Genomic DNA, 26,650 nt, shown 5'->3' on the forward strand with positions numbered 1-26,650 from the left:
GTTGCACGACTCAAAATAGTACTTGATCAAAATAGTACGTGGAGAGAGAGAGAAATGAAATGATATATTAACGTCCTCAAAAGGCCAAAATGACCTATGAGACCAAAAAGGTTACAACAATTGGTGGATCTGATACAATGTCTGTGTAAGAAAAGCTAAAACAACTAAAAAACTAACTGAAATTGAAACAACAACTATGAGGAAAAGTAAGGTACTAGGAGCTCCTAATGGATAACATCTGGGAAGGAAAACTCGAGCAACAAAGGTAAGCATCATATACATCACTATCCAAAGATGTCTCTCATCGGTCGATGGCGGATATCCTCAATGTCCTCCATGGTGAGTACTCTGACTGGACGTCTCCCATGCCGTGCTAGTATGGTCCTGATCCTTTGTTGTAGTCCCCGTCGGTGTTGGCATGGGCCTCTCATCTTGGGGCGAGTGGACCGCCCCAGCTCTATAGCCCGATCAATCAGTGTACCTCTGGTGCGGCTATACTCTGGGGCTAGCTGCAATGCCTGCTGGCCTGACTGCTCAATCTCTGGTCGAAAGAAGTTTGTAATCTGCCTCTGTAGGTGTCTCTCCCTCTCTGATCCCCTCCCTCTCAAGAGACCCTCTCTATGTCTACGCAGCTCCAGCAAGTATAATCCGAGGCATCTCTGATCCTGGTATCTAATGACTCTAGAAAGTGGTCCGAAACCCCCTATGAACAGGCAGTGAAAACGGCCTCATATCTCATAATATACTGGACAGTGACATATGTAATGTAACTCTGTCTCTGGCTCCATCTGGCACAGCTGACAAATCCTAGCCTCAGCTGGTACTCCTCTGAATCTGCCAGTCTCAATCTCTAGCTGGTGTGAGGATGTGCGCATCTGACCAATAGCACACCGTATCCCATGAGAAAGATGAGTATCCATGTAGCTGGGTCTAATCACAAACCCATCCTCCGTGAGTTGGAGAAGATGATCTCTATAGAAAGCCATCTTCGTACCAAGCTCGTGTGTCGGCTGTATCCATGTCCTCCTAGTGTCCAGCTGAGTCAAGTCCTGCCTGATAAGTCTAGTAATCTCTGCCCGTGTGAGAGAGAGGGAGGGTGCATCCAGGGAGTACTGAAATGGAGGTAGCCTCTCCATACATACTAAAGCCATGCAGTTGGAACCAAGCTGTCATCTGTGCGTACCAACATGATCCGTCTCCCTGTGATGCCAACTGTCGTGAAGACTCTAGGGCTAAGCGAGCATATCTGTCTCTAGGGAGAGCCCAAGTGCTATGTATAAAGGAGACTGATCGAGTGAGTACCTCTACTACCAATGGGGGGGCAGCCATCTCTGCACGGATAATATCATGTGGTACGGAGGCCTTGACCCTAATCATCCGGGAAATCATAGAAACCAAGGGCCTCTCCATGCATCTCCATCCATCAGTGCTACCAGCTCGGCTGTGGTGATCCACTGAGGGTCCCCATATTTCCACTCCATACAGCATGGCTGAAGTGACCAAAGTGTCAAAGAGCTAGAGCTTTGCTCGAGGTTCCTGAAACTGAACCTGCGAACACATCCTCTCTAGTCTCCCCAATGCTACATAAGCTCTGGTCAATCTGGTCTCCGCTGCTCTCCTCAAGGAAAATAGTGGGCCACTAAAAACCACACCAAGGTAAGTATATGCATCTGTATACTCCACTGTCTCCTGACCATATGTAAAGGTGGGTACTGACCTCCTAACCCACTGTGGTTTTACCAAGGTTAACAGACAATCCACTGTCCTGTGCAAACGTGTGCAATGCATCCAAATGACGCTTCATCCCCTCTGGAGAATCTGAGATCAGCACAATATCATTAGCATACAATAACAGCGGAATCCATTTCCCTGCTAGCTATGCTCCTCTGTCACCCTCCCGCTCTACATAGTCTGAAACCTCATCCACATACATCCCAAATAAGGTGGGAGAAAGGGGGCAGCCTTGTTTCACACCAATAGTGGAGTGAACCATCTTAGATATACCCTGAGTAGTACGTACCTGCCCCACAACTGTCCTGTATAAAGCCATGATTCCCCAAATCAGCTCTGTGGGCACTCCCATCTCCTGTAGTCTGCGCATCAGTCTGGCTCTCGGTACTATGTCAAAAGCTTTGCGGAAATCCACAAAGCAACAATAAATCCTCCTGCCATATAATCTGCCCTCCTCAATAATAGCTCTGAGTGTTAAGATATGGTCAAGAGTGGAGAAACCTCTCCTGAACCCTGCCTGCCCTGATGCACGTATGCTCTCTCTCTCTGCCCATTTACTCTAACTCTTGCTCAAGAATAGATGCATATAATCTAGCCAATGTGTGACCAATCATGATGGTACGATAATTCCAAGGAAGCATGGGATCCCCTGACTTGAAGATAGGCACAATCGTGGACATATTCCAAGTCTCAAGAAAACCCTCACACATGGCTCGGTTAAACATCATAGCAATAAGCTCTGCAAGAATATCTCTGGCATGAATAAAGTGCTCTGCTACCAAACCATCATGATCATATGCTCTCCTAGTCCTCATCCTGTCAATAGCTTTCCTTACCATCTCAGTAGTAAAGAAAGCACATGTCTCTGGGCATGGCTCCGATGGGTCTGGCAGGGGCGGCTGTCCTGGTGCTGTGTACAGGGATGCTGCATACTCACCCCAAATCTCTGTGGAGGTAATGGCTGGTGATGGTGAATGCTCATGGAATAGTCTCCATGCCTCGCTTGAGTCCCGACTCATAAATAACTGATACAAATCCCTCTCTAACTGAGCAAGATAAGCCCTCTTCTTCCGTCGCACTAGGTGCCGGAAGGTAATCCGTGACTGTCTGTGAGTGGTAACACCCATGAGCACCTCTCTCTGTAATCTGATCCTCATCTCTCTGCACTCCTCATCATACGAGCTGTTCTGGGACATGTTCCCAGATCGTCTCCGTGTAGGCTGACTATGGGGATATGCCTCTGATGCTGCAGCATGAAGCGTCTCTATCAATATCTAAGTGAGCTTATCTAATGGCTGTCCCGGCTCCTCGGCACATAAGCGTCTGTATATCTCATCCGTGTACACGGTGTCAGTCTCCCTCGTAAAGGTATAACGAGTGTGTGTGGAGACCTGTCCCAATGGAGCGGTGCTGAACTGAAATGTGAGAGTGAAGGACAAGATAGCATGATCCACTGCTATTCCAACCGGCCTAGTGCCTACCATAAAATCCTGAAAAGAGGGAATGAGACTGGGCTGAGCCATAACATAGTCCACTATACTAGCACCATGCCGATGTGGAAAGCTAGTGAAACTGCCCGCTGTCGAGAATCTTTGTAGGCCAATCAGGATGGCCAATCCATGTGCAGTCCCCATGTCTATCCAATACCGCCCATACACTGTATGTTCCTCATCCTGTGAGAGTCTAGATAGGCCCATATCCCTAACATCAAGCTCCCTCAACATCTCCTGTGAGGTATCATAAAATACTGTCTGGTTATGGGCGGTCCTGGCATTGAAGTCCCCCAGGAGAATGATGTCACCATCCCTGGAGAACTCCCAAATGTCATCATCCAAAATAGAAAAGGGAGACTGCCCGCTAGGTGATGCATACACTGTTTTCCCTTTCTCGGTGACTTCGATCCATTTCTCCGCCTCGTCCATCTTCTTTTGTGTCTTTGTGATCACCTCCACCCATGAAGATGTCCTCTCTTTATGTTGCTCCTCCTCCTCTCGAATGATCCTCATTTGTTCCTTGATGGTATTCAGCTCTTCAATAAAGGAGGGCTGAAATTTTCCATCCTCAAGCTTGCCTTTTGAAGTGGCTTCCAACTCCTTTTTGAGGGCTGAGATTTCAGCCGCTTGACTTTTAGCATGCAATTTGGCCTCCACTAGTTCCTCCTTTAAGGCTGAAATCTGAGCCTCTTGTTTGGATGTTCTCTCTTCGAGCTCTTGGATTTTGTTGAAATGAAATGATATATTAACGTCTCTAAGAGGCCATAGTGGCCTATGAGACCAAAGCTGAGAGTACATCTGAAGTTGGTGTCTCATCAAAGAGAACAACTAAATGAGACTAGAAAGTACAATAAACTGATTGTCCTACAGTTATAAGAACAGAAGTGTAAGACTCCGAGATGATACTGAGTAGAAAATACTGGAAAATACTGAAAAATGTATATCAGGTAGATCCATGTATGCTGATCAGTTGAAGTGTTGCCCTCTCCTTAGATCAAGTATCTCCGCCATGGGGCTGTGTAGAATGGAGAGAGAGCGAGAGCGAGAGAGAGAGAGAGAGAGAGAGAGAGAGAGAGAGAGAGAGAGAGAGAGAGAGAGAAATGAAATGAAATGAAATGTTATATTAACGTCTTCAAAAGGCCATAATGACCTATGAGACCAAAAGTTACATCATGGTGGATCTGATACAATGTCTGGATTTTAAAAAAAAAAACCCAAAAAATGAAAAATAAAGATGATACTACAGGCACCTAGAAAATGAAACTGGAAATGGAAGGTAAACAGAAACCCTTATAGGGTGTGAATATAGTGAGGGGGGGGGGGGGGGGGTACGCTATGGAGGTGAGTGGAATATAGTGAGGGGATACAATATCATGTGGGACGGAGGGGTACACTATGGAGGTGCCTCCATCTCATAATATGTGCTGCATCGGACGCTGGCGGATCTCCTCAATATCCTCCATGGTGAGTACTCTGACTGGACGTCTCCCATGCCGTGCTAGTATGGTCCTGATCCTCTGTTGTAGTCTCCGCCGGTGTTGAGATGGGCCTCTCATCTTGGGGCGCCTGGACCGCCCCAGCTCTATAGCCCGATCAATCAGTGTACCTCTGGTGCGGCTGTACTCTGGGGCTAGCTGCAATGCCTGCTGACCTGACTGCTCAATCTCTGGTCGAAAGAAGTCTGTAATCTGCCTCTGTAGGTGTCTCTCCCTCTCTGATCCCCTCCCTCTCAGGAGACCCTCTCTATGTCTACGCAGCTCCAGCAAGTACAATCCAAGGCATCTCTGATCCTGGTATCTCATGACTCTAGAAAGTGGTCCAAAGCCCTCTCTGAACAGGCAGTGGAAACGGCCTCGTATCTCATAATATACTGGACAGTGACATATGTAATGTAACTCTGTCTCTGGCTCCATCTGGCACAGCTGACAAATCCTAGCCTCAGCTGGTACTCCTCTGAATCTGCCAATCTCAATCTCTAGCTGGTGTGAGGATGTGCGCATCTGACCAATAGCACACCGTACCCCATGAGAAAGATGAGTATCCATGTAGCTGGGTCTAATCACAAACCCATCCTCCGTGAGCTGGAGAAGATGATCTCTATAGAAAGCCATCTTCGTACCAAGCTCGTGTGTCGGCTGTATCCATGTCCTCCTAGTGTCCAGCTGAGTCAAGTCCTGCCTGATAAGCCTGGTAATCTCTGCCCGTGTGAGAGAGAGGGAGGGTGCATCCAGGGAGTACTGAAATGGAGGTAGCCTGTCCATACTAAAGCCATGCAGTTGGAACCAATCTGTCATCTGTGCATACCAACATGATCCGTCTCCCTGTGATGCCAACTGTCGTGAAGACTCCAGGGCTAAGCGAGCATATCTATCTCTAGGGAGAGCCCAAGTGCTATGTATAAAGGAGACTGATCGAGTGAGTGCCTCTACTACCAATGGGGGGGCAGCCATCTCTGCACGGATAATATCATGTGGTACGGAGGCCTTGGCCCTAATCATCCAGGAAATCATAGAAACCAAGGGCCTCTCCATACGTCTCCATCCATCAGTGCTACCAGCTCGGCTGTGGTGATCCACTGAGGGTCCCCATATCTCCACTCCATACAGCATGGTTGAAGTGACCAAAGTGTCAAAGAGCCAGAGCTTTGTTCGAGGTTCCTGAAACTGAACCTGAGAGAGAGAGAGAGAGAGAGAGAGAGAGAGAGAGAGAGAGAGAGAAATCAAATGTTATATTAACGTCTTCAAAAGGCCAAAGTGACCTATGAGACCAAAGTTACAACCATGTGACATCTGATACACTATCTGGAAAAGAAAAGAAGGAACTGAAGGTAAGTATCTAGCCCTACAATACATCAGTAGGGAGCATCCGGAAGCAGCAACTAGGGAGAGTGGGAAGCTAATGCTACTCGTCAAAATGGGGTACATGAGTACATGGATACATGAATACATGAATATGGGGGAGTGCAAAAGTGACAGTGAGTACAACAGTATATGGTTGGAGTGGTAGAGAGAAAGAAACAAAGAACGAAAGATATATTAAGCGTCTACTAAAGACCCAATGGGCCTATGAGACCAAAGTGATACAATAATGTCCATGGCATATCTCATCATGGAATGGAAAATAAAATAGAAACAAAACAATTCTTTCTCATTGAGGTGATACAAAACAAAGCTATCTCGTTGAGAGAGAGAGAGAGAGAGAGAGAGAGAGAGAGAGAGAGATTTTATTTTTTTTTCCGAGAAAAGATCCTTTCATTAGTTGTATAAAAATGCCCGTAGGGCTACAAAAGATCCTCTCTACTCATAAGAAAACAGAGCAGAGAACAAAGCAAGGCAGCCAGGGAGACTCTCCCTAGGTGCTGAAAAATACAAGAATCAGTACAAAGAACTGAGAGGCTATATCATACAATAGGAGGGGGGAAAAGCCAAACAGGTGGCCTGTAGTGCCAACGGGGGGACCCCACGTGTAGGGTATAGAAGGGGCCGCTGCGCCAAGTGGTGTGAAAGGCCTGGCACCGCAAGATCGCCTCATCCGAGTCGCCCCGGATGCGGTCGTACTGTCCTCGCAGGGTGTGGATGAGCTCCTGCTAGATAGCCCGAACAGTCTCTGCTGGTGGCTCCAGTCTCCCCTCAAAGGCCCTGAAACACCGGGCCCTCCAGGTGAACCATATGGTGAGGCTGCTGAGGAGCTCCCATCGTAGATCCCTCTCCTGTGTCCAGCCGGCGGACGAGAAGTCCGGTGAAGGAACAAGGCGAGGCTGGCCCCTAATGAATCTGATGGCCTGGCTGTCCTGCTCCGTCTCATAGCCCATAGCAGGCCCTGACGAAGTCGACCAAGCAGCAGCACCCCACGTATACATCCCCTCTGGGGAGCGAGGGGGGCCAGAATGCGCAGCATCCGCAGAAAGACCGCTGGAGACAAGCCAGGTGCCAACTGCAGCGGCACCCCACGTATACATCCCCTCTGGGGAGCGAGGGGGGCCAAAATGCGCAGCATCCGCAGAAAGGCCCTGACGAAGTCGACCAAGCAGCGGCACCCCACGTATACATCCCCTCTGGGGAGCGAGGGGGGCCAGAATGCGCAGCATCCGCAGAAAGACCGCTGTAGACAAGCCAGGTGCCAACTGCAGAACCCCTGTGGGCGACCAGCCACTGGAAAGTCGAGATCCTGCGTGCCTGCCGACTAGCCCAGAGCCTGGTTCAAAAGTCCTCCAGGAACTCCGGTGAGAGTCCTTGAAGCCACCAGTGTCCCGATGCAGTTGGAGAGACCATCCTCCTCGCCGTCAAAATATGTCGCCCCAACCGAACAATATACTAGAAAAAGGTGATCTCTGTGGCCTCAAGGGATGCATAAGGATCATGCCACTCGTACTCGCCAGGGTCCCACTGGAGCCGGGCCAAGGGGCGCGCTGCATATGCCCATATACACCAATCAGAGTCCACATCTGTAGGGTCTGGGTCAATATGCCACTTCTGAGAAGCGGCGGCCACCACCCGTATCTTGTGAAAGATGCACTCTGCAACCAAAGGCGACTCCACCTCCACTCTCTGAAGTCTGCCCTCATCCTGGATCTCATAGTAGAGGCATCTGCCATCCTCAGTGCAAGCTCTGACAGCAATCAGGATCTCCAACTGAGTAAAGGCTCCCATCCACCGTGGGGCCACGGGCTCAAGAGGCGTGAACCACTCCTCTGTGAGTGCCTCCTGAATGTCATCCCTCATAATCAACCCCCCTCTGAAGTGACCCAGCCTCTCCACCTGGATCTCCTCTGGGAGACTGCAGAAGGCCTGCCAGTCTCCAAAACTGCGTGCTGGGCCTGCCGCCAGTGGTTCCCAGGCTAGACGAGGCCGAGAACCCAGCATATGACCCTGCTCTGTGCGAACCGCTGGGCTCCAGATGAGCGGCTGTCTGGCCCGCTCCTCATCACAAGAAGGAGGTCTCTAAGAGAGCCCCGGTCTCAGCAGCTCCCAAGCTTTCAGGATGCTCAAGGCAAATCTGTCCTCCCATCCTCTACTAAGGCTTGTCCTCCTCATCTCTGTGAAGATCCATCGTATCTCTGGTGCCCAAGTGCCCCCTGTTGGGGGAGCTCGAGCCTGCAGCAGCCGATGCAAAAGAAGCTCTTTCCAAGGCTCAGCACCTGGAAGCAGCCCCCGAACAATAAGCTTCCCCAATAAGGCTCTACTCTGATCAACTGGATCTATAATGCCCAAGCCTCCCTGGGCCAACGGAAGTGTAATAACTGCCCAAGCAACCTTTGCCCTGGCTGGCTGACCATCCCGCCCAGACCAAAGAAAGTTCCTGGTCAGCCTCTGTACCTGGCTGATACAAGAGCTTGAGAAGATCCAGCAAGACGTAATGTACCACATGGTCGCTAAAAGCACCTGATTTGCCACCACCACCCTCCCAGCCAAGGATAGCCGAGCTGTACTCCAATACAAAAGCTTCTTCCGAATGCTCAGAAGAAGCGGGGCAATCAGCTGCTCAGGTGACAAATCTAGTCCAATCTGGCATCCCAAATATCGCACTGCTGTGCCAGGAGGAATCCATCTAAAACCCGGGTCTGGTCTCCATGCCGGAGTGGGAGCGCTACTGATCCAAAAGGCCACTGTCTTGCGCCAATTGATCAATGCTCCCGAAGCTGCACTAAAAACCTGGAGGGACTACTCTAACTGCTGAAGATTGGCCTCCTGGCCATGCAAAAATAAACCCGTGTCATCAGCAAACTCAGCATCGAGCAGGTCCTCCTCCCTGATTGGGAGCTGGAGTCCTCTCAAACCAACCTCCTCTGCCGTCAGATACATGCTCATAGCCTCCGCAAAGAAGAGAAAAAGAAACGAGGCGAGAGGACACCCCTGGCGGACTGATCTGGTCAACTCAAAACTCGGCCCCCTTCCTCCTGTAATCAGCACCTGGCTACGAGCTGTGGAATATAGAGCCGCCACCCCTCGAATCCAACCTGGCTCAAAGCCCAGGCGAAGCATAGTGCCCTCTAAGAAACCCCAATCGACTCTATCGTATGCCTTCTCAAAATCGAGAAGCATCACGACCAAGTCCTCACCAAGAAATCTAGCTCGGGCCGTCGCCTCCCAGAAGGTGAAAATGTTGTCAAGGATACTACGCTCCTTGACGAATCCTGTCTGGGTAGCATGAATCAACTCCCCCAGGAAGGGCTGGATCCTCAAACTCAAGGCCTTTGCCAAGACCTTGTAGACAGTATTGAGGATCGTAATAGGCCTCCAATGCCGGATATCATCTGATACTCCCCCCCCCTTGGGGATAAGAAAGATCAAGCCCTCTGTAAAGCTCTGTGGCATCACCCCAGTGTCCAAAACATACTGAAAGCCCCTGCGGAGGCCTGGTCCCAAAAGGTCCCAATAGCGCATAAAAAAGGCAGGCGTCAATTCGTCCTCCCCTGGGCAACTATGGCACGGAAGGACCCTCAAGGCCTCAGCAAGTTCAACCTCTGAGAGAGGCTCACCCAGAACTGTACGCATACGATCTGTGACCCTCCTCTGCACATGGGCCCACACAGTCTATCTGCAAGCATCCCGAGCCTCAGTGGCTGGCTCCGCTGAGAGCAAGTCTCTATAGAACCCAGTGGCTATGGCTCTGATCTCCTCTGGCTCAGTAGCTACTGAGCCATCCGGCCTCCCAAGCTGGCGGACTCCTGCTCGAGCATGGCGGGGCCCAGTAATCTCAAAAAACTCCTCAGTCACTCTATCACCAAGCTGCGTCCACTGAGAGGCCTGGCGATGATAGTAAAACTCATGTCTATGCTCCTCTGCCTCTCTAACCTCCTGGCGTGCCTGGCTCAGCTGGGACGCCACCCACTCACATGTAGGCTGCTGCTCCTGAAGGCGCTGAAGCGAAGCAAGGCTACGTCTCAGCTGACGCTCCCTCTCGCGGGCCTCTCCTAGCCCTGTCAAGGCTGCAGCGTGCAAAAAAGAGCTGAGCTCGATGAGTCCCTGGGCACACTGGCCTGCTGCATCCTGGTCCGCCTGACTATCATGCCATATCCTCTCAATGTCCTCAGCGAGACTAGGATCTGTAAGTACCCTCTCTGGGATCCTCAACTGCAAGCTGGTCTCCCGTGTCCTCTCCTCAAGAGTCAAAATAACTGGCGCATGGTCTGAAAAAGAGGTGCCAGCGAGAATGCCAACGGAGCCCCCTCGCTCCCCTAACCTGTCGCCCACATAAAAGCGATCAATCCGTGATAGATTAGTCCCTCCCTGCCGGCGATCCGACCTAGAGAAACTAAGACTGTCCTGAGAGCGGGAGAAGGCCTCATGCTGCCATGCATCAGTGATCCTCAGTGTCATGCAAAATCGCTCCCAAGCTGCAAGCTCCGTACCGTGCACTGTAACATGACTGCCTCCCACCCTATCGGCCGGGTCCTCAAGCATGTTGAAGTCTCCCCCGACACACCAATGTGCGGCCTCTGGCAATGCATCCATAACTTGGGTCCAGAACTCTGCTCTGGCACTGGCATGGTTGGGCGCATAGACATTGAGCACGCCAAAGAGCTCATCATGCGTCCTCAGAATGACATACTGTGCTCTACCAGGCACAATGATCCCGCGATCCACAATGGCCTGTCGCCATACATCCGCAATGACCATACATACTCCTCCCTGCCCACCCAAAGGGCCAAATCCTGCAGACCAAAAGGTGTCCCATCTACCAGGCATCACCGAACCATATCTCCGGATCCTACTCTCACCCAAATGGTGCTCCTGCATCAACAGAATATCAATACTGCCCCCAACCAGGCATCTCTGAAGCTCTTGCCTCAAGCAACGACGATAACGTATATAATGTGCGCCGCGAAGGCCCTGTACATTCCATGAGATGATCCTCATGGATGACCTGCTGAGGTGGATGCTCTCTCAGCCGTACGACGGGCCTTTGCAAGCGGCTTGGATGGAGAATAGTCCCCATCCGAGCGGCTACGAATCTGTCCACCCGGTGTACTGCAAGAATCTCGGATCAAGCGCCAGTGGCTGTGTCCCATGGCGACTGCCTCCCGCTCTGACAGAGCACCCTCGTGTATACATACATATCCAGGGTCGCGTGCTAAGTCTGCCACAATGCGAACGACCAAATGTCGAATCCCTGAGGCATCCACACTCCCGGGATCAATGAAAAAATGAGCCAACTCCCATAGTCGGCCTATCACATCTGTCACCTCCAGATCGCTCACATGGTGAGAAAACTCAACTGCCTGAGTCTTCAAAGTGCTAAGGGCGAGCTCCAGGGTCCACTCCCGGTCACAAGGGCCACAGAGAGGAAATGAGAAGGCCACCGCTGAATCAAGTGCCTCCTCCCCGCGGGCCCGAGGTATCACTACATGAACTCGGATGGGTGCTGGCTCATGGGGGCCCTCTGCTCCAAAAAGCCGTGTGAAGGAGTAATCAGAAGCCTCCGAGCGCTGTCTAGTGTCGAGACGACTCAGCCGACTGCGGATAGAAGATATCCGTGAAGCCCGAATCGGCATGGTAAGTCTCCTCTGCGGTGCTCGAGCAAGGTCGGTGCTCAGAGCCCTCTGGACTGCAGGTGAATGCCAGGGGACTGCCAGGGCCTCCCGAGGAGCTGAGGCGAGCGGGAGGGGGAGGAGGGGGGGAAAGGGGGTGGGGAAGGAGCCGCTGCCGAAACCGGAACGGGGACTGGAGGAGGCGAAGGAGGAAGCGAGGCGGGACGGGGGGACGGGGGGGTGGGGGCGAAGGAGGGGGTGCTGGCATCTCCTGGTCCTCAGTCGGCGCTGGGGTCTCCTCCTAGAGGGGAGCAAAGTTGTTCCTCACACGGGAACCCAGTGATGCTGAGTCTGTGGCTGCTGTTGCATCGGTCTCTGGGTGTGCTGCTGGGGCTGTCTCCCTCGGCGGCGCCCCTGTCCAGGCTGCTACTCCGAGGTCTTTGTGGGCTGAGCAGGTGTCCCGGAGGTTGCCTGCCGAGCCGCATCTGTGGGCGGGCCATCAGGGGCCTGCTGCTGCGGTGCAGGTCGGGGTCTCCTGCGAGGGCAGGCCTTGGCCAGGTGGCCGACCTGTCTGCAAATAAAGCAGTGGTTCGGGAGCCCTGAGAACTCCACTCTCTGATCAATCCATCCCCCCCCTATCCTAGGTAGCTGAATGACCTTCGGAAGGGAGGAGATGTCAGGAACCAAGACTCTGACCGAAGGTAGCCCAGCTGCTCTAGCCACCACTGAGGCTGCAGTGGGGCCAGTCTCGAGCACCGAGCCCACCAGTGCTCCTAGCCTCGAAAGGAGCGGAAGGTATTCGCGGCGGAGTCCAGGGAAGCAAACAGTAACATGGAAAAGGCGCTCTCCTTGCTCGGCCGCTGGGGGGTCAAAGCCATGCTACCAAGGTCTGAAGAATGCCCGAGCGCCCCTGATGTCAAGGGGACTCATGGCAAGGACCTGGGCCACACTCTGGGAAGTCTCGAACTCGATCTGGTAGTGTCCACGGCCCAGAAGCTGAACGTCTAGGATCTTGCCCACGTCTGCAAGAAGGCGGGCCTGAAGAAGATTCCGTATCTCCCCTCTGCTGGGGCGAGTGCCGACTATACGGCAGATGGTGGAATGTGCCTGGAGGCGTTCCACCTCTGCGGCGAGGCTCGCTTCCTCTTCTGAAGAAACAGAAAGCCTGATGGGGGTATCCTCAGGGGCGGTCGAGGGGGCTGCAGAAGAGTCCCTCTGAGGTGGGGCGGGAGGAGCCTCCATCAGAGTCTGAAGCTGTGGCGAAGGCGGAGCGAATGCGATACCTGCAAGAACCGAGCTGCACACGAAGGGCGGAAAGGGCAGGCCGAAGGATTTTTAAAAAAAAGGAAAAAAAAAAAGAAAAACCCCCAGGGGGCGGAAAAACCAGCAAGAAGGGAAGGGGCGGGGGTTGGGATAATGCGGCAAAGAATAAAAACCCCCTGGTGGGGGAGGGCAGCACGAAAGGAGAGGCGGGGGGAGAGGGAGGGCTGGCGGAGGGGGGGGACGGGGGGGCGCTGACGAGGGGAGGGGGGCGCGATGGCGAGCTGAAGGGGGGCGGGCGCTTCAGCGCGAGAGAGGGCGAGAAGGCGAGATGAAGGGGGGGGTGCGATGGCGAGATGAAGGGGGGGCGCATAAGCAATGGCAGGCCGGGGGGCGCGGGGGGGGGGGGGGGGGGGGGGGGGGGGGCGCGAGGGAGGGAAGGCGAGGGGCGAGCAGGCAGCGCGAGGGCGAGCAGGGGTGAAGGCGGGAGCTTTAGCGAGCTGTTGTTAAGAAAGAAAGATTTTATTAACGTCTTCCAAAAGACCGAACTCGGCCTATGAGACAAATCGGTGTACCTGTATGGGGTATCCTCTGTCATCCCAACAAAATGAAAAAGTACTGAACTAAAAAGCTGAATCTGGGTGTGCAATAAGTACAGTGAGTGGGGGAGGGGATGGAGCTCTACTACTAGGAGAATGCAAAGCTATATGCATGGAGTATACAATCATGATATGCAACCTAGCTAGCTCCATCCTGTACCATACTGGGGGTATAAAATGGTATACATCAATGAAGGGGGTGTCCACAGCTCCCTGAAGAACATGCCTGGGTCTGCTCTGAAGCGAGCCAGTCGCTCCGCACCCTCTCTGTGAAACTGAGCTCTGATCTCTGTCATCTCTCTCTGGTATAGGCGTGGTGTCCGAAAGCCAGGTGTCCTCTGTCTCCTACGGGCTCTGAGTGGCTCTGCTCTCTGGAGAGTAATTCGCTACCGTGTAGGGGCTGGGAGTGGGATGGATCTCTGAAAAAATGTAGTAATCTGTGTCTGTCGTCCCCCCTCTGGAGCTGTCTGAGCCTGTAATGATGTCTCTCTATGACGTTGTATGTCTAGAATGAATCTCCCCAGTATGCGCTGGTCTTCTGCCTCAAAGATCTGGCATAGGGAATGTGGCTCTCTGAATAAAATGAGAGAGAGAGAGAGAGAGAGAGAGAGAGAGAGAGAGAGAACTCAGCAACACGTTTATGCTCTCATCTAGGGTTTCGTTTTGCTGTTTTTGTACTGTTTTAGGGTTTCTTTTTGCACTGTTTTAGGGTTTCGTTTTGCTGTTTTTCTGCTGTTTTAAGGTTTCGTTTCGCTGTACACTGCTGTTTTAGGGTTCTGTTTAGCTGTAAATTGCCGTTTTAGGGCTTTCAATTGCTGTTTTCAGCTGTCTTAGTGTTTTGCACTGCTGTTTTAGGGTTTTTGACTGCTGTTTTAGGGTTTCTTCTAGCTGATTTAAGGTTTTGTTCTGATGTTTTAGGGTTCTGGACTGCTGTTTTAGGCTGCTTTACTGCTGTTTTAGGGTTTTGCCTACAGCAATCTTTCTGTTTTTTTTTTTTTTTGGGGGGAAAAATGATCCTTCTATTAGTTAATGAGAAGACGCCATAAGGCTACAAAGCTCACCTCACAAGGAGGGATAATATATACAGTGAACACCGGAGCTCCACCCCCGTGGCTGGCCGCTCTCTGGGGGGGGCTACCTAGTAGTACATGCGGGAGGTGAGAAGAGCCAAACTGGAGGCCTGTAGTGCCAAGTGACATCCTCGCCCCTCGTGGTGAGGAAAGGGCCAGGCTGCCAAGTGCGGAGGAACGCCTTGCGGCGATCTCTCATGCGATCCGAGTCGCCCTGAAGTTTCCCCCATGAAGTTTCCCCCAGTGTCCTCTCAAGGTGTGAATGATGTCCACCCACCAGAGAGCCTGTATGACCTCCGCCGGTGGAATCGCCTGGCGGTCTATGGCCTCCCTGCATCGGGCTCTCCATATGTGCCAAGCCGTCATGCTGTTGATCATCTCCCATCTATGCCCGTCCCCCTCCTGGGAGACTGCCGAAGAGAAGTCTGGCGTCGGAACCACCGCCATCGCCCTGTCAGAGACCTGGATGGTCACACTGCCAGGGACGTCCTCGTATCCAAGGGACGGGCCGCTGTCCGTGGCCCAAGCCACCGCACCCCACGTCACCATCATCTCACCTGGCGAGCCTGCAAAAACCATCCTGAGAGCGCGCTGCCAGACCTGCTGTGCCTGTGGGCAATCCCATAAGCAATGCCGCTGCGACTCCTGTGCATGGCCGCACCGAGGGCAAGACGCTGGGTGTCTGCCAAAAGCTAGCCAAGCTCCCACAGCCAGTCCTCTATGCGCTGTAAGCCAGAGAAAAAGCGTCACCTTCCGGGGCCGGAAGCTGTCCCAAAGGCGCTGCCAGAAGTCCCTAAGGAAGGTAGGGGAGAGCCCCTGTCGCCGCCAATGCTCGGCCGCCGCCGGGGTGCCCTCTATCCTATGCCTCTGGATCCGCCGCCCCAGCCTCGTTGTGTACTGAAAAAAGGGGGTGCCTAGGCTGGTAGGGGCCGAATAGGGATCTCGCCAAAGCCACTCGCCTGGATCCCACTGAAGGCGAATAAGAGGCATGCTGTCCCAAGCCCAAAATCTCCAAGAATAGTCCTCCCCTATCGAGGCCGGTGAGGGGTCTACATGCCACTGTCTCTGATGAAAGCCGACCACCCGCACCCTCTGAAAGATACAACCCTGGAACTCATCCAAATCTAGTCGGGTCCTCTGAAGCTGGCCTCCCTCTCCCACCTCGAAGGTGAGTGGGGCGACTCTCTCTCTGCTGAGCCGCAGACCGCTAGAAGGATCTCATGCCGAGTAAAGACGCCCATCCACTGTGGAGGTGGAGGGTCCTGTACTGGAGTCCGCCACTCCCAGGGGATGGCCGCCTCAATGTCCTGCCTCATCAACTCTCTGCCCCTCATCCCGCTGAGTCTCCTCTCCTGAACCTCTAGAGGCAGCTGCTGAAAACATATCCAGTCGTCTAAGGACTGGGCTGGGCCGGAGCTCAACAGGCCCCACGACACATGAGATCGCGATCCAACCATATGACCACTGGGAAGTCGGATCAAGGGGTTCCAGATCAATGGCTGCCTCAGGCGCTCCTCATCCGTGCCCGGGGGAGTCTGGAAGAGTGACGGCCTCAGATGCTCCCAGGCCCTCAGAAGGCTAGCTGCAAAACGCTCCTCGAAACCAAGGCCCACTCCTTTGGATCGCTGCTCTGTAAAGATCCACCTGATGCTGGGGTCCAGGGGCCGCTAAGAGAAGGAGTGCGGCTGAGAATCCTGGAAACAAGAAACTCCTTCCACGGCTCAGCGCCTGGTAGGAGGCCACGAACCACCAACTTGCCAAGCAAAGCTCGGCTCTGACAAATAGGATCAACTATGCCCAGGCCGCCTCTCTCCCTCGGCTGAGTGATCACAGCCCATGCCACCTTGGCCTTGGCGGGCCACCCGTCGCCACCGGACCAAAGAAAGTGTAGCAAGCAGAACCTGGTTGGCCACAACCACTCGGCCAGCCAGAGATAAACGAGCGGTACTCCAATACAGAAGCTTCTTCCGAATGCTCAGAAGAAGGGGGGCTATCTGCTGCTCCGGAGAGATGTCAATGCCCACATAGCATCCCAAATAGCGCACTGTAGTGCCGGGGGCCAGCCACTGAAACCCATCAACTGGCCTCCAAGTCGGGGGGGGGGGGTACAGAACTGACCCACAACCCACACGACTTGTGCCAGTTGATCAAAGCGCCCGAAGCTCTGCAAAACCTGTCCATGGCTGAGGCGAAGCGGCGGATCTTCTCCTCCCCTCCCTGAAGATAGACAGCAGTGTCATCCGCAAACTCCGAGTCTAGGAGCTCCTCCGAGGTGCGGATGGGGAGCTGGAGGCCCCGCAAACCTGTATCCTGTGCCATCAAGAAAGTGCTCATGGCCTCCGCCACAAAAAGAAAAAGAAAGGGCGCCAAGGGGCACCCCTGCCGCACCGAGCGCGAGAGCTGGAACCTCTCTCCGCGCACGCCCTGTATCAGCACTTGGCTATGAGCCGATGTGTAGAGTGCAGAGACCCCACGGCGGATCCACTGAGGGGGGAAGCCCATCCTCTCCATAGTGCCTTCCAAGAAGGCCCAGTCCACCCGATCATATGCCTTCTCGAAGTCGAGAAGGAGCACTGCCAGATCCTCCTGCCGAAATCTAGCCAAAGCCGTAGCCTCCCAGAAAGAGAAGATGTTATCCAGGATGCTCCTATCCTGGATGAAGCCTGTCTGCGTGGAGTGGATGATGTCCGGAAGGTGAGGCTGAAGCCGCCTGCTGATCGCCTTAGCTAGGACCTTGTAGGCCGTGCCTAGCAAGGTAATCGGTCTCCACTGTCTAATCTCCAGTCTGTCTCCTCCCTCTTTGGGGGTCAAGTGAATCAACCCCTCTGCCATGCTGTCCGGCATGTCTCCCGACTCCATGATCTCCTGGAATGCCAATCTGAAACCCCTATGCAAGAGACCCCAGTACCTCTGGAAGAAAGCCACTGAGAGACCGTCCTCTCCTGGGCATTTGCCCCAAGGAAGTGCCTGAGCAAGCTTGCTGTTTTAGACTTTCGTTCTGCTTTTTTTTGAGTTTCCCCGAGAGAGAGAGAGAGAGAGAGAGAGAGAGAGAGAGAGAGAGAGAGAGAGAGAGAATGGAGGCTGCCCAAGAGGTTCAGCAGGTGCGAGATGTGGTCTTTTCTGAGGCTTCGGATAGAATCGGCATGGTTGTTAGCAAGAGATCAATTTATGATTCTGTTGGTGATGAGGACTACAAGAGGCAAAGGACAAGTCCTGTTGAGGACTCTCAAGTAGTGAAGGATTCGTCACAACCCTCGAGTGCAGAACCACAGGTTGACTTGGCTTTGATGCTCGATGCAGGAAATAAGTTGTAGGATTGTGTGGTAGCAAATCAGGGGAGGGTTGCATCTGTCCCTCCGGAGGTGTGGCCGAGGTTACCTTGGCGACTCCTCTCTTGCTTAAGCAGCTTGCTGATTTTCATGATAGGGCGATGGTGTTTTTCTTCACTGGCCGCTTGCCTCTCATGGGTCGGTTTAGGGCTTGGTTGTCAGACATGTTGCATGCAGATGTGGTTGAGGACATCTTTGATGGGCCACGAGGATTTTATGAGGTTACGTGAGGCCCGGGATGCGGTGTTGCAACATGTGCCGTTATTTTTGGATGGTCAGTTGGTTCATGTGGTCCCTTGGAGGCCATTGGCTGATTACAGAGATATTCTTCAGCAAGCGTGTCCAATTTGGGTGGAGGTCATTGATTTTCCTCCGATGTATTGGAGGTTGCTCCCGAATTTGCTGGAGGTGTTGGTGGAACCTCAGGTTACGTCTCGTAATGGTAAACGAGTATGTATTTTTTGGGACACTGGGAAACAGAGACATGCACATTTAAAAGTGTGCTGAGGGCATGGAGCCCGTGATGTATGAGTTAAAATGGGGGTCATTTGCAGGTCATTGTTTTCACTGCGGGCAGATGGGTCGTTTTATTTCTGAGTGCCCAAAAGTTGTAGAGGTCTCCCTTGAGACTGGGCAAGGTCAGGAGACACAGGTTTCTCAGGCCCCTCAGAAGGTGGTGATGAAGGGTAAGGAACACGCCCCAGTTTCTTCGGATCAAAATGGTGTTATGGAACCTCAGGTGTTGTCATCGGAGGGGCAATGGGTGGACGTGAAGAGAAAGGGGCAAAACTAGCAAGCACATTGTCCACAATTTGACGCGAGGCCCCGGGGTGCTTTGTTGCGAGGGCGACAACCTGAGTTGTGGACTTACAGTCGTAGGCCTCAAGGTTCTTATGGTAGAGAGGGTCAGCAGGGCCGCAGAGTGATACCTTCAAGTGGGCATACACAAAGGTCTGGGGCAGCTTTCTTGCTGCATCAGTCTCAGGTCAATAAAGAGAATCAATCTTCTCTGTCGTTGGCTTTTGATGCGAAAGGGGGAATGATCTCTCCTTGGGATGGGAATTACCCTTTGACTCGTGCTCTCGCTAGTTGCAAGATCCCTCTTCGTCTCGGATGGCAGGCGAAATGGGTGCAGAGATGTTGAATGCCGTTTATGCACTTATGGATAGACAACAGTTGGGTGGCAGTGTTTTGACAAAAGGGGGACTCCAAATGGACCCCTCAAAGCTTGACTCGCTTTCATGAAAATTGTACAATGGAACGTGAAGGGAGTGTTGTGGCACACTGTGTTTTCACAGAATTGGGATGTGCTTTGTGCTGTGGAGCATAAACTGCATAGATTGGTGGGCCAATCTTATGTGTACAAAGATTTTCATGTGTTTTGTAGTGGGCATGCAGTTACATAATCAGGTGTGACGTTTGCAATTCGCTCTAAGTTTCAGCCATCTTTGGTGATGCAGGACATACATGGTCGCTTTGTAGTCGTGGAAATTGTCTTTGAGGATGAGCCATTGTGGTTGGTGGGGATATATGCTCCCAATAATGTAAGGGCTCGTCGTGCCCTTTGGGAAGAGCTTACTCACTTGTGTATCTCTTCGCCACACTCGGTTATGGATGATCCCGAGAGGCTGGTTTGGGATGAATTCGAAGCGGTAGTTTTGAAACAGGACATGTGGTCATGGTTGCATCCTCATGACTCGGAGTATACTTTTCATTCTCAATAGCACGTTCAATCTTGGGCCAGACTGGATAGAATGTATGTGTCACATCATGATCTTTTCTTGCCCGAAATCATCGCTATGACCGTGGAGAGACAACATGTGCTCTCAGATTACCTCTGGTTTTGGAATTGTTGAACCATCTTGTGGATGCTTATAGGAGAATGTTGGGAAAGCTACTGTTGCGTTTTAATCAATCCTTTTTGGATCATGAAGTTTTTCATGTGTTTATGTTGCAGGTGGTGCAACACTTTGCAGACAGGGTCAAGGTAGATGGAATGGGGGCTTGGCAGGTGTTTTGTGGTAATTTGCAAAAGCTTGCATGTCAATATGGAATTGCCAATGCTTCAGCGCAGCGTGCTTATTTGTAGGAGGTGCAAGCTCTCTTGAATGCCTTGCAATCCCTAGCTCTGTCTAGCCAGAGAAGTGACGAGCTTGATGGTGCGATCTCTTGGTTGGGTCACGACAGACATTATGTGAAATTCAAGCTCTTGGCAAGGCTTGGTGCTTTGCTGGATGATAATTGCCAAACCCATAAGTTTTATGCGCACTTGCATCAGAAATATGCAAGGGAGAATATTGTGCATTTACAAGATCGGCAAGGGGTTATTATTACTAACCTGGCTGGGGTGGTCAACATTTGTATGGACTACTACAGGGACGTTTTGGGACCCCCGCAAGTGGATTCGGCTGAGGTTATGGCAGCCCGGGACTCGTTGTTTTCAGCAAGTTAGGAATCAGGTCTCTCCCAATTTGGCAGTTGATTTGGATGCACCGATTATGGAGGGGGAGGTGGAAGCTGTGTTGCTTCATTTGCCTTGGGGAAAAAGTCCGGGTTGGGATGGCCGCATGAATGAACTTTTCACAAAGTTTGCTGAGGATTTGAAAGTACCTTTGACAGCTATTTGTCAGGAGGTATGGAGTTTAGGTTTCATGCCTTCGGATTGGAAGATTGGGCTGCTCCGTCTCTTGCCCAAGGTGCCTTCTCCTGTTCATTTGAGGCAATGGAGGCGGATCAGTCTTATGGGAGCCATGTATAAGATATTCACAAAGGTGCTGGCTAATCGTTTACAAAGGGTTCTTCCGTCTCTTGTTCACCCTTGCCAATATGGCTTTATCAAAGACCGGGATATCCTGCATAATATTCTTAATGTGCAAATAGGCATTGATTATGCAAAAGCCATGAAGCAGGAGCTGGTAATGGTGCAGCTCGACTTGGAAAAAGCTTTTGATCATGTTAGTTGGTCTTTCCTGTCGCACCTTATGACAACTTTGGGTTTTGGGCCTCAGATGTCCAATCTGATTTACACGATTAGTAGCGGGGCGGAAGCCCATGTTCTGCTAAATGGTGGGGTGACTCAGGGTGATGGCTTGACTCGGTCTTTGCGGCAAGGATTCCCTCTTAGTCCACTGTTTTTTGCTATTGTCACACACCCCATACTTTCCTTGCTAGATAAGATGGCTAAAGATGGCCAAATTTTGGGTCTGCATTTGCCGAGTGGTCAACAATTCGTGGGTCAAGCCCTTGCGGATGACTCTCACGTTCTTGAGGGCTGACAGAAGGAATGTTGCTTGCGCTATGAAGACTTGGGATCTGTTTGCTCACGCTTCGGGTTTGTGCATTAACATTGAGAAGTCCGCCTTGCTTAGTTGCATGGAATCGGATTTGGCTACCTTGGGATGGCAAGGAAGACTAGTCCCTAGAGGTTGTATTACGCGGCATTTGGGCTACCCTGTGGGTGTTGATGTATCGGCCAGGGAATTGCTGAATTGGATGGTCACCCGTATTCATGATAAGTTTTTGTACTGGATGTCAGGGCGGCCTCTACATGTCCGCCTTAAAGTGGCCCAGTCTATTATGATACCAATGGTCTCTTTTTTCCTTCCTTTGATACCATGGAGTAAGAAGTCATTGGGTGAGTTAATGCAGCCTGTGTGATTTATGTTGTGGAAAAAGTAGGGTGATAGGGCTGGACAGACTTGGGTCTCTTGGATGCATATTACCACACCTAAGAGATTAGGGGGAGGAGCTCTGTTGGATGTGCACATTCATCTTTTGGCTCACCATTGGTCCTTGTTTCAAGACTTCCGTCTTTAGACGCAGTCTTGGGTATAGATGGCCCGCAAACTTATTACAAAAGTGGGTATTCATCAAGGTAAGACAAGAATTGCTACATCATGGTGGGAAATTTTGAATGGGGCACAGACGGTCAGGGTGCCTGCTTCCAAGTTGCTTTCACATTTGCTGATTTCTTGGCAAGAAGTCTTATCGCATACTCGTTGGAATCCACCACAGAATAGGCTTCATGCAAACTCCTTGCAGAGAGAGCCTTTTGTTACCACACGGATTGTGACTTGGCCAAGGAGGGATGATTCCCGCAAGTAGCTGAACTGTATGGCTAGGTTGCGCTTGGTGCGGTGGCTGATGCATTGATACCGAGGCGGGGCCGGGTTTTCTCTTTCCGTCGGATTCATCAACATTTCGGGTTCCCAGGTTTTATAGTTCACTGTGGAGTGTGATTAAGGAGAAATTAGATTCGTTTGGGAATATTCCGGCCCTCGAGGCTGCTACACCATGGGCTGATTGGATGCTTAAAAAACTTGGCGATCTTATGCTAGTGTCTGCTAACCAAGTCTACCATTTGTTGGTTGAGGATAAGAGGTGGGTTACTAAAAAAGCCAACAAAGTCTGGCAGGTAGCTCTCGAAGACGCTCGTGGTGGAAGCATACATTGATGGGTGTTTGGCGTTCCAAGATCCCTTTTCAAGGGAAAGTCTTTGTTTGGTGGGTGTTGGTGGGAGGTTTGCCTACAGGGGATCAATTTTGCAGGAGGAAGCTTGCAGCAGGACTTGGTGTTTTCTGCACCACTTGCCCAAAGAGTAGCCACCATTTATTTATGCATTGCCTAGTTGCTAAACGTGTTTGGGATTTTGTTTCCCGAGCTTGGTGGTCCATTGCGCACACATTTTTCGGTCAAGATTGGGTTTTCGGCAATCTTCTAGGTGCAATAGTGGAGGCTGTACTTGTGGATTTGTTTCATTTCTTTAGGTGGATTGGCTTGTGGCACATTTGGCTCACCCGAAATGCATTCATCTTCGATGGCCAATCAGGTATACAAGGCCATATTGGACGAATTCGGGGCTTGTTGTTGTGACAGCTTTCGGCCACGGCTTCCGCGCATGTGATAGGCCGAGAGTAGGCCGCTTCTTGGATTCGGATCGTCCACACAGTTCCATTGCGTGCATAGTTGATAGAGGGTTTTTCCCCGGTGGCATCGTCACTGGTCGGGAAAATGTATCAGTTGTCTGGACTGTCTACTGTCTACTATTTTTGTCCCCCCTCCCCCCTTTTTCTGAGTTTGTTTGTGTTCTAGCCTAGCTGTTGACCATGAGGCCTGTGTACATTACCTTTGCAGAATACTACGTTCTTACCATTACAAAGAAAAAGAAAAAAAGAGAGAGGCTGATTCCTTGCTCATTTTTCAGCATGCAAGCATGGATGTTGATATGCAGCTGAAAAAAGAAGTTGCTTTTTATGGGGACATGATTATAGTACCATTTGTGGACCGATATGAGCTGCTAGTGCTGAAAACTGTTGCCATATGTGAGTATGCAGTAAGAACATAGCAAACTCTAGAACACTTTTTGTCTCAATGCTGATTGGGATTTGGGAGTATTGCATCTGACCGAATTATGTCAACTCTTGTCTATACAGATCAGGAACACTTCTTCCAAATACATCATGAAGTGTGATGATGACAATTTTGTAAGAGTGGAAACTGTTGTACACATGAGGTTAAGGCAACAGGTCACGAACATGGACTTTACATGGGGAACATCAATTTGGATCACAAACCTTTATGATTAGGCAAATGGGCAGTGACGTTTGAGGTAAGTGGACAAGGTTTTGGTTTTAAGCTTGCAAGTATAATCTCTGCAGTGGCCACTAAGTTCGTTGTAAGCATACACATACATTCACACCAGGGGTATATTTCATAAATTGAGTGACAACCATTATATACAACACTGGTTTTATTTGTGGTTATGATGTGTAAACTTGGGGTATATCCTCTTTGTCTTTTGTATACCCCTTCTTTAGGTGTTTTAATTAGGGGGTTTATTAAAGGTCAGGTGATAGGGTAGGTTCCCCCAGATAGAATCTCCTACCAAGTTGAAACTTGTTTGGATAATCATGACAGGAATGGCCGGAGGAGGATTATCCACCGTATGCAAACGGACCCGGATATATCATTACAAGGGATATTGCAGCCTTTGTTGTTTCACAACACATGAACAACACACTCAGGGTATGCCTTCATACTTGCATGGTTCGTGTAGAACGATTCCCTTTTATGTTCTATGAGGTGAGATCTCTTTCAGCCCTCAGGTTGTTTTGATCTCCAAGTGGTTTTTAATGTTTGGTCTGCAGCTATTCAAGATGGAAGATGTCAGCATGGGCATGTGGGTTGTCCAGTACAATCTTTGGCACCAAGTCCACTATGAGCACAGTTGGAAGTTTTGTCAGTTTGGATGCATCGAGGACTACTATACAGCACATTACCAGTCACCACGGCAGATGTTTTGTATGTGGGAGAAGTTATCACAAGGGAAAGTGGAGTGTTGCAATATGAGAAGACTTATTTGAGCCATTTGTTCTACCTTCGAAAATCTTCCCTTTTTTGGATGCCATGTTGTCTTCATACTAATATAAGATGCTCTCTCACAGTTCATGTGGCTGCATATGTACTTGGGACCTCTTTCGTACCTTCATGCGGCTGTGTATATGAACTGTTGGCAGGTGGTGGGATGCATACCTCCAATGTTCCAAAGCTAAGAACTGAGCAAAGTAAGCGTCATTGATAGTGGTATCTGGAGTTGCTTATGCTCGGCCATCTCATCAGCTCATTGATGATGTTGAGACGTTGTTTCTCCTGTTTTAGATAGTCCCTGTTGGGCCATTCCTTGTATCATCCCCTAGATCCTACACATTGCCTCGAAGGTTGTACACTATCTTTATACAGCTGCATTCCAGCCCCTCAAAGAGCTGCATTCCTTGTATCATCCCCTAGATGCTACACATTGCCTCGAAGGTTTACACTATCTTTATACAGCTGCATTCCAGCCCCTCAAAGAGAAGAGAAGTCACTAGCACCTTGGAAAATCAAGGTTGAATTGCTACAAGACAAGGAACAATGATACAAAGATAAAAAGTAAAGGGATAAAATGAAGACAGTTATGGAAATTAAGCCCACGTGAATGTTTATTGGTTCTGAAATGTTTGGCTTTTGATATCAATATTGTTTGAGCTTTCACCAGTACAAGCCACTTTTCCAATCTATTGATGAGACTTTGAGAAACGATGTGAATTTTTGCGAGTCTGCTGTCTTGTTCAACAGCTATATATCTTGTGGGTTGATAATTGGTTGGAACACCGACAGGTCAAGGGTGGAGAGTAGCCATGCTGTGCATGCAAATTGCAATCACATTTGCAGGAATTAACATTCTTGAAGATGCCACATGATTCAACAATTTCGAGGAAGCTGCTGTGGTTGAGAGTGGTAGAAGCATTTGATTAGTTCTAATCTAATTAGACTTTGTACCATTGAGTGTGCAGCCGAGCCAAGCATCATCAAAAAGCATGCCACGTAAGCAGCTGAGTCGGCACCCTATGCAAGCACTAAGTCAGCGTGTGGTTATGTATATGGTCTAGTCTCTTGCTCACTCAATCCACGCCCTGTGGGTAACATCTGCCATAAGCCATTTTTGATAGCTGTGTTCAAATTTGTGGAAGTGTTTTATAAACATTGTATTATAGGGGTTGCAGTGCAGTGAGAGATGACATGTGAAATTGTAATGTGAGCGTACCATCATTCATTCACATCCTGTGAGGCCATATACATAGATGATATGAAAGCAAGCCATGTAAGTGCTGCCTGCCTGCTGGGGTGTCTCTTAGCCTTAATATGCATGTAACCAATTGAATGAGGCGTTTGTGTGAGGGGGGTGTGGTACAAACTGAGATTGAATGATTTGGCGTGTGAGGTTCCAGACAAGTTGCGAGGCGACATGACATCCTCAACGACCATGCGGCCGGTTGAAATGAAGCATTCGTAGTAAGGGCACGGGCTCCAAACATTGCTAGTACAATATTGTGTGGTCTGAGTGTGTGCTGCATACGAGTCCTGGGGCGTCATGGCTTATAGCCTCTCTTCTTGACACATTAATGCAGGTCTAACTAGCGAGCCTTCAGAGTTTTTTCATATGTATAGTACACATGAGAACTGTCTCTAACCCAACCATCTATCACCTTATCTCCTTATACCCTTAATTCTTCTTTGTCACATGCCCACTGTTTTTAAAATCTCCTTCTACCCTTGAATCTCTTTATCACATCCAGTTGATCTTAATCTCATCCACTTTCATTGAAAAATCCATAGGAATTTTATGCAGGCTTTGCCTCTAGCTTGTGAGTCTTCTATTTTCTTTTCCTTTTCCTTCGCCAATTGGTTTCAGTGCAAATCAACCTTCACTTTGCGAGCTACGATAATCATTTTATGAGAGATATGAGTGCATAGGCTTTGCAAGTAAGTGTAGTCTTCAATGTCTGGACAATGGCATCCTCAAAGGTGAAGGTGCCTTTCTTTTTGGGGGTAGTTCCCTGTAGTTCATATTCAAACTCATGAGCTTGGGTTTGGATTCGAGCCAACGTCTGACTTGGGTAGGGCAATTCCTATCCTGAAATTCGTTGGGTATATAGAGTTTTTAGTGGGTGCGCTAGATGGCAAGTCCCACTCCTTTGGGAGTACTTGGTTGCCATCGTGCCCAGCTCATGGGTCTTCCGGGCAATGCCTTAAGTAGCGAAACCACCTCTGAGACTGGAGGCGATGAAGCTAATGACGAAAGCATTTCTCTGTTCGAGTCTCAGATCGAGCTTGCTTGTCTTTGACCCCGGCTCGAAAAACAAAAACTTGGTTTTGGAGA

The 26,650-nt window shown here is 50.5% G+C and overlaps 1 protein-coding gene across 4 annotated transcripts in view; it reads left to right on the forward strand.

The window, feature by feature from the left end:
- LOC147634312 (hydroxyproline O-galactosyltransferase GALT6-like) overlaps positions 1–24,911 on the forward strand; it is a 43,202-nt gene extending 18,291 nt beyond the window's left edge. For 3 of the 4 annotated variants that reach the window (XM_086805449.1, XM_086805450.1, XM_086805452.1), the window contains 4 exons: positions 23,156–23,284; positions 23,385–23,560; positions 23,869–23,976; positions 24,099–24,911. In XM_086805449.1, coding sequence (XP_086661575.1) covers positions 23,156–23,284; positions 23,385–23,537 — 282 coding nt within the window. In that variant the 3' untranslated portion in view covers positions 23,538–23,560; positions 23,869–23,976; positions 24,099–24,911. The remainder of the gene's footprint in view (positions 1–23,155; positions 23,285–23,384; positions 23,561–23,868; positions 23,977–24,098) is intronic. The other variant, XM_086805451.1, reaches the window with a different exon arrangement.
- The last annotated feature ends 1,739 nt before the right edge of the window (positions 24,912–26,650 follow it).

This window comes from Cibotium barometz, chromosome 11 (assembly GCF_041138505.1).
Source record: "Cibotium barometz isolate CiBa-2024 chromosome 11, ASM4113850v1, whole genome shotgun sequence".
NCBI classification, from domain to species: domain Eukaryota; kingdom Viridiplantae; phylum Streptophyta; class Polypodiopsida; order Cyatheales; family Cibotiaceae; genus Cibotium; species Cibotium barometz.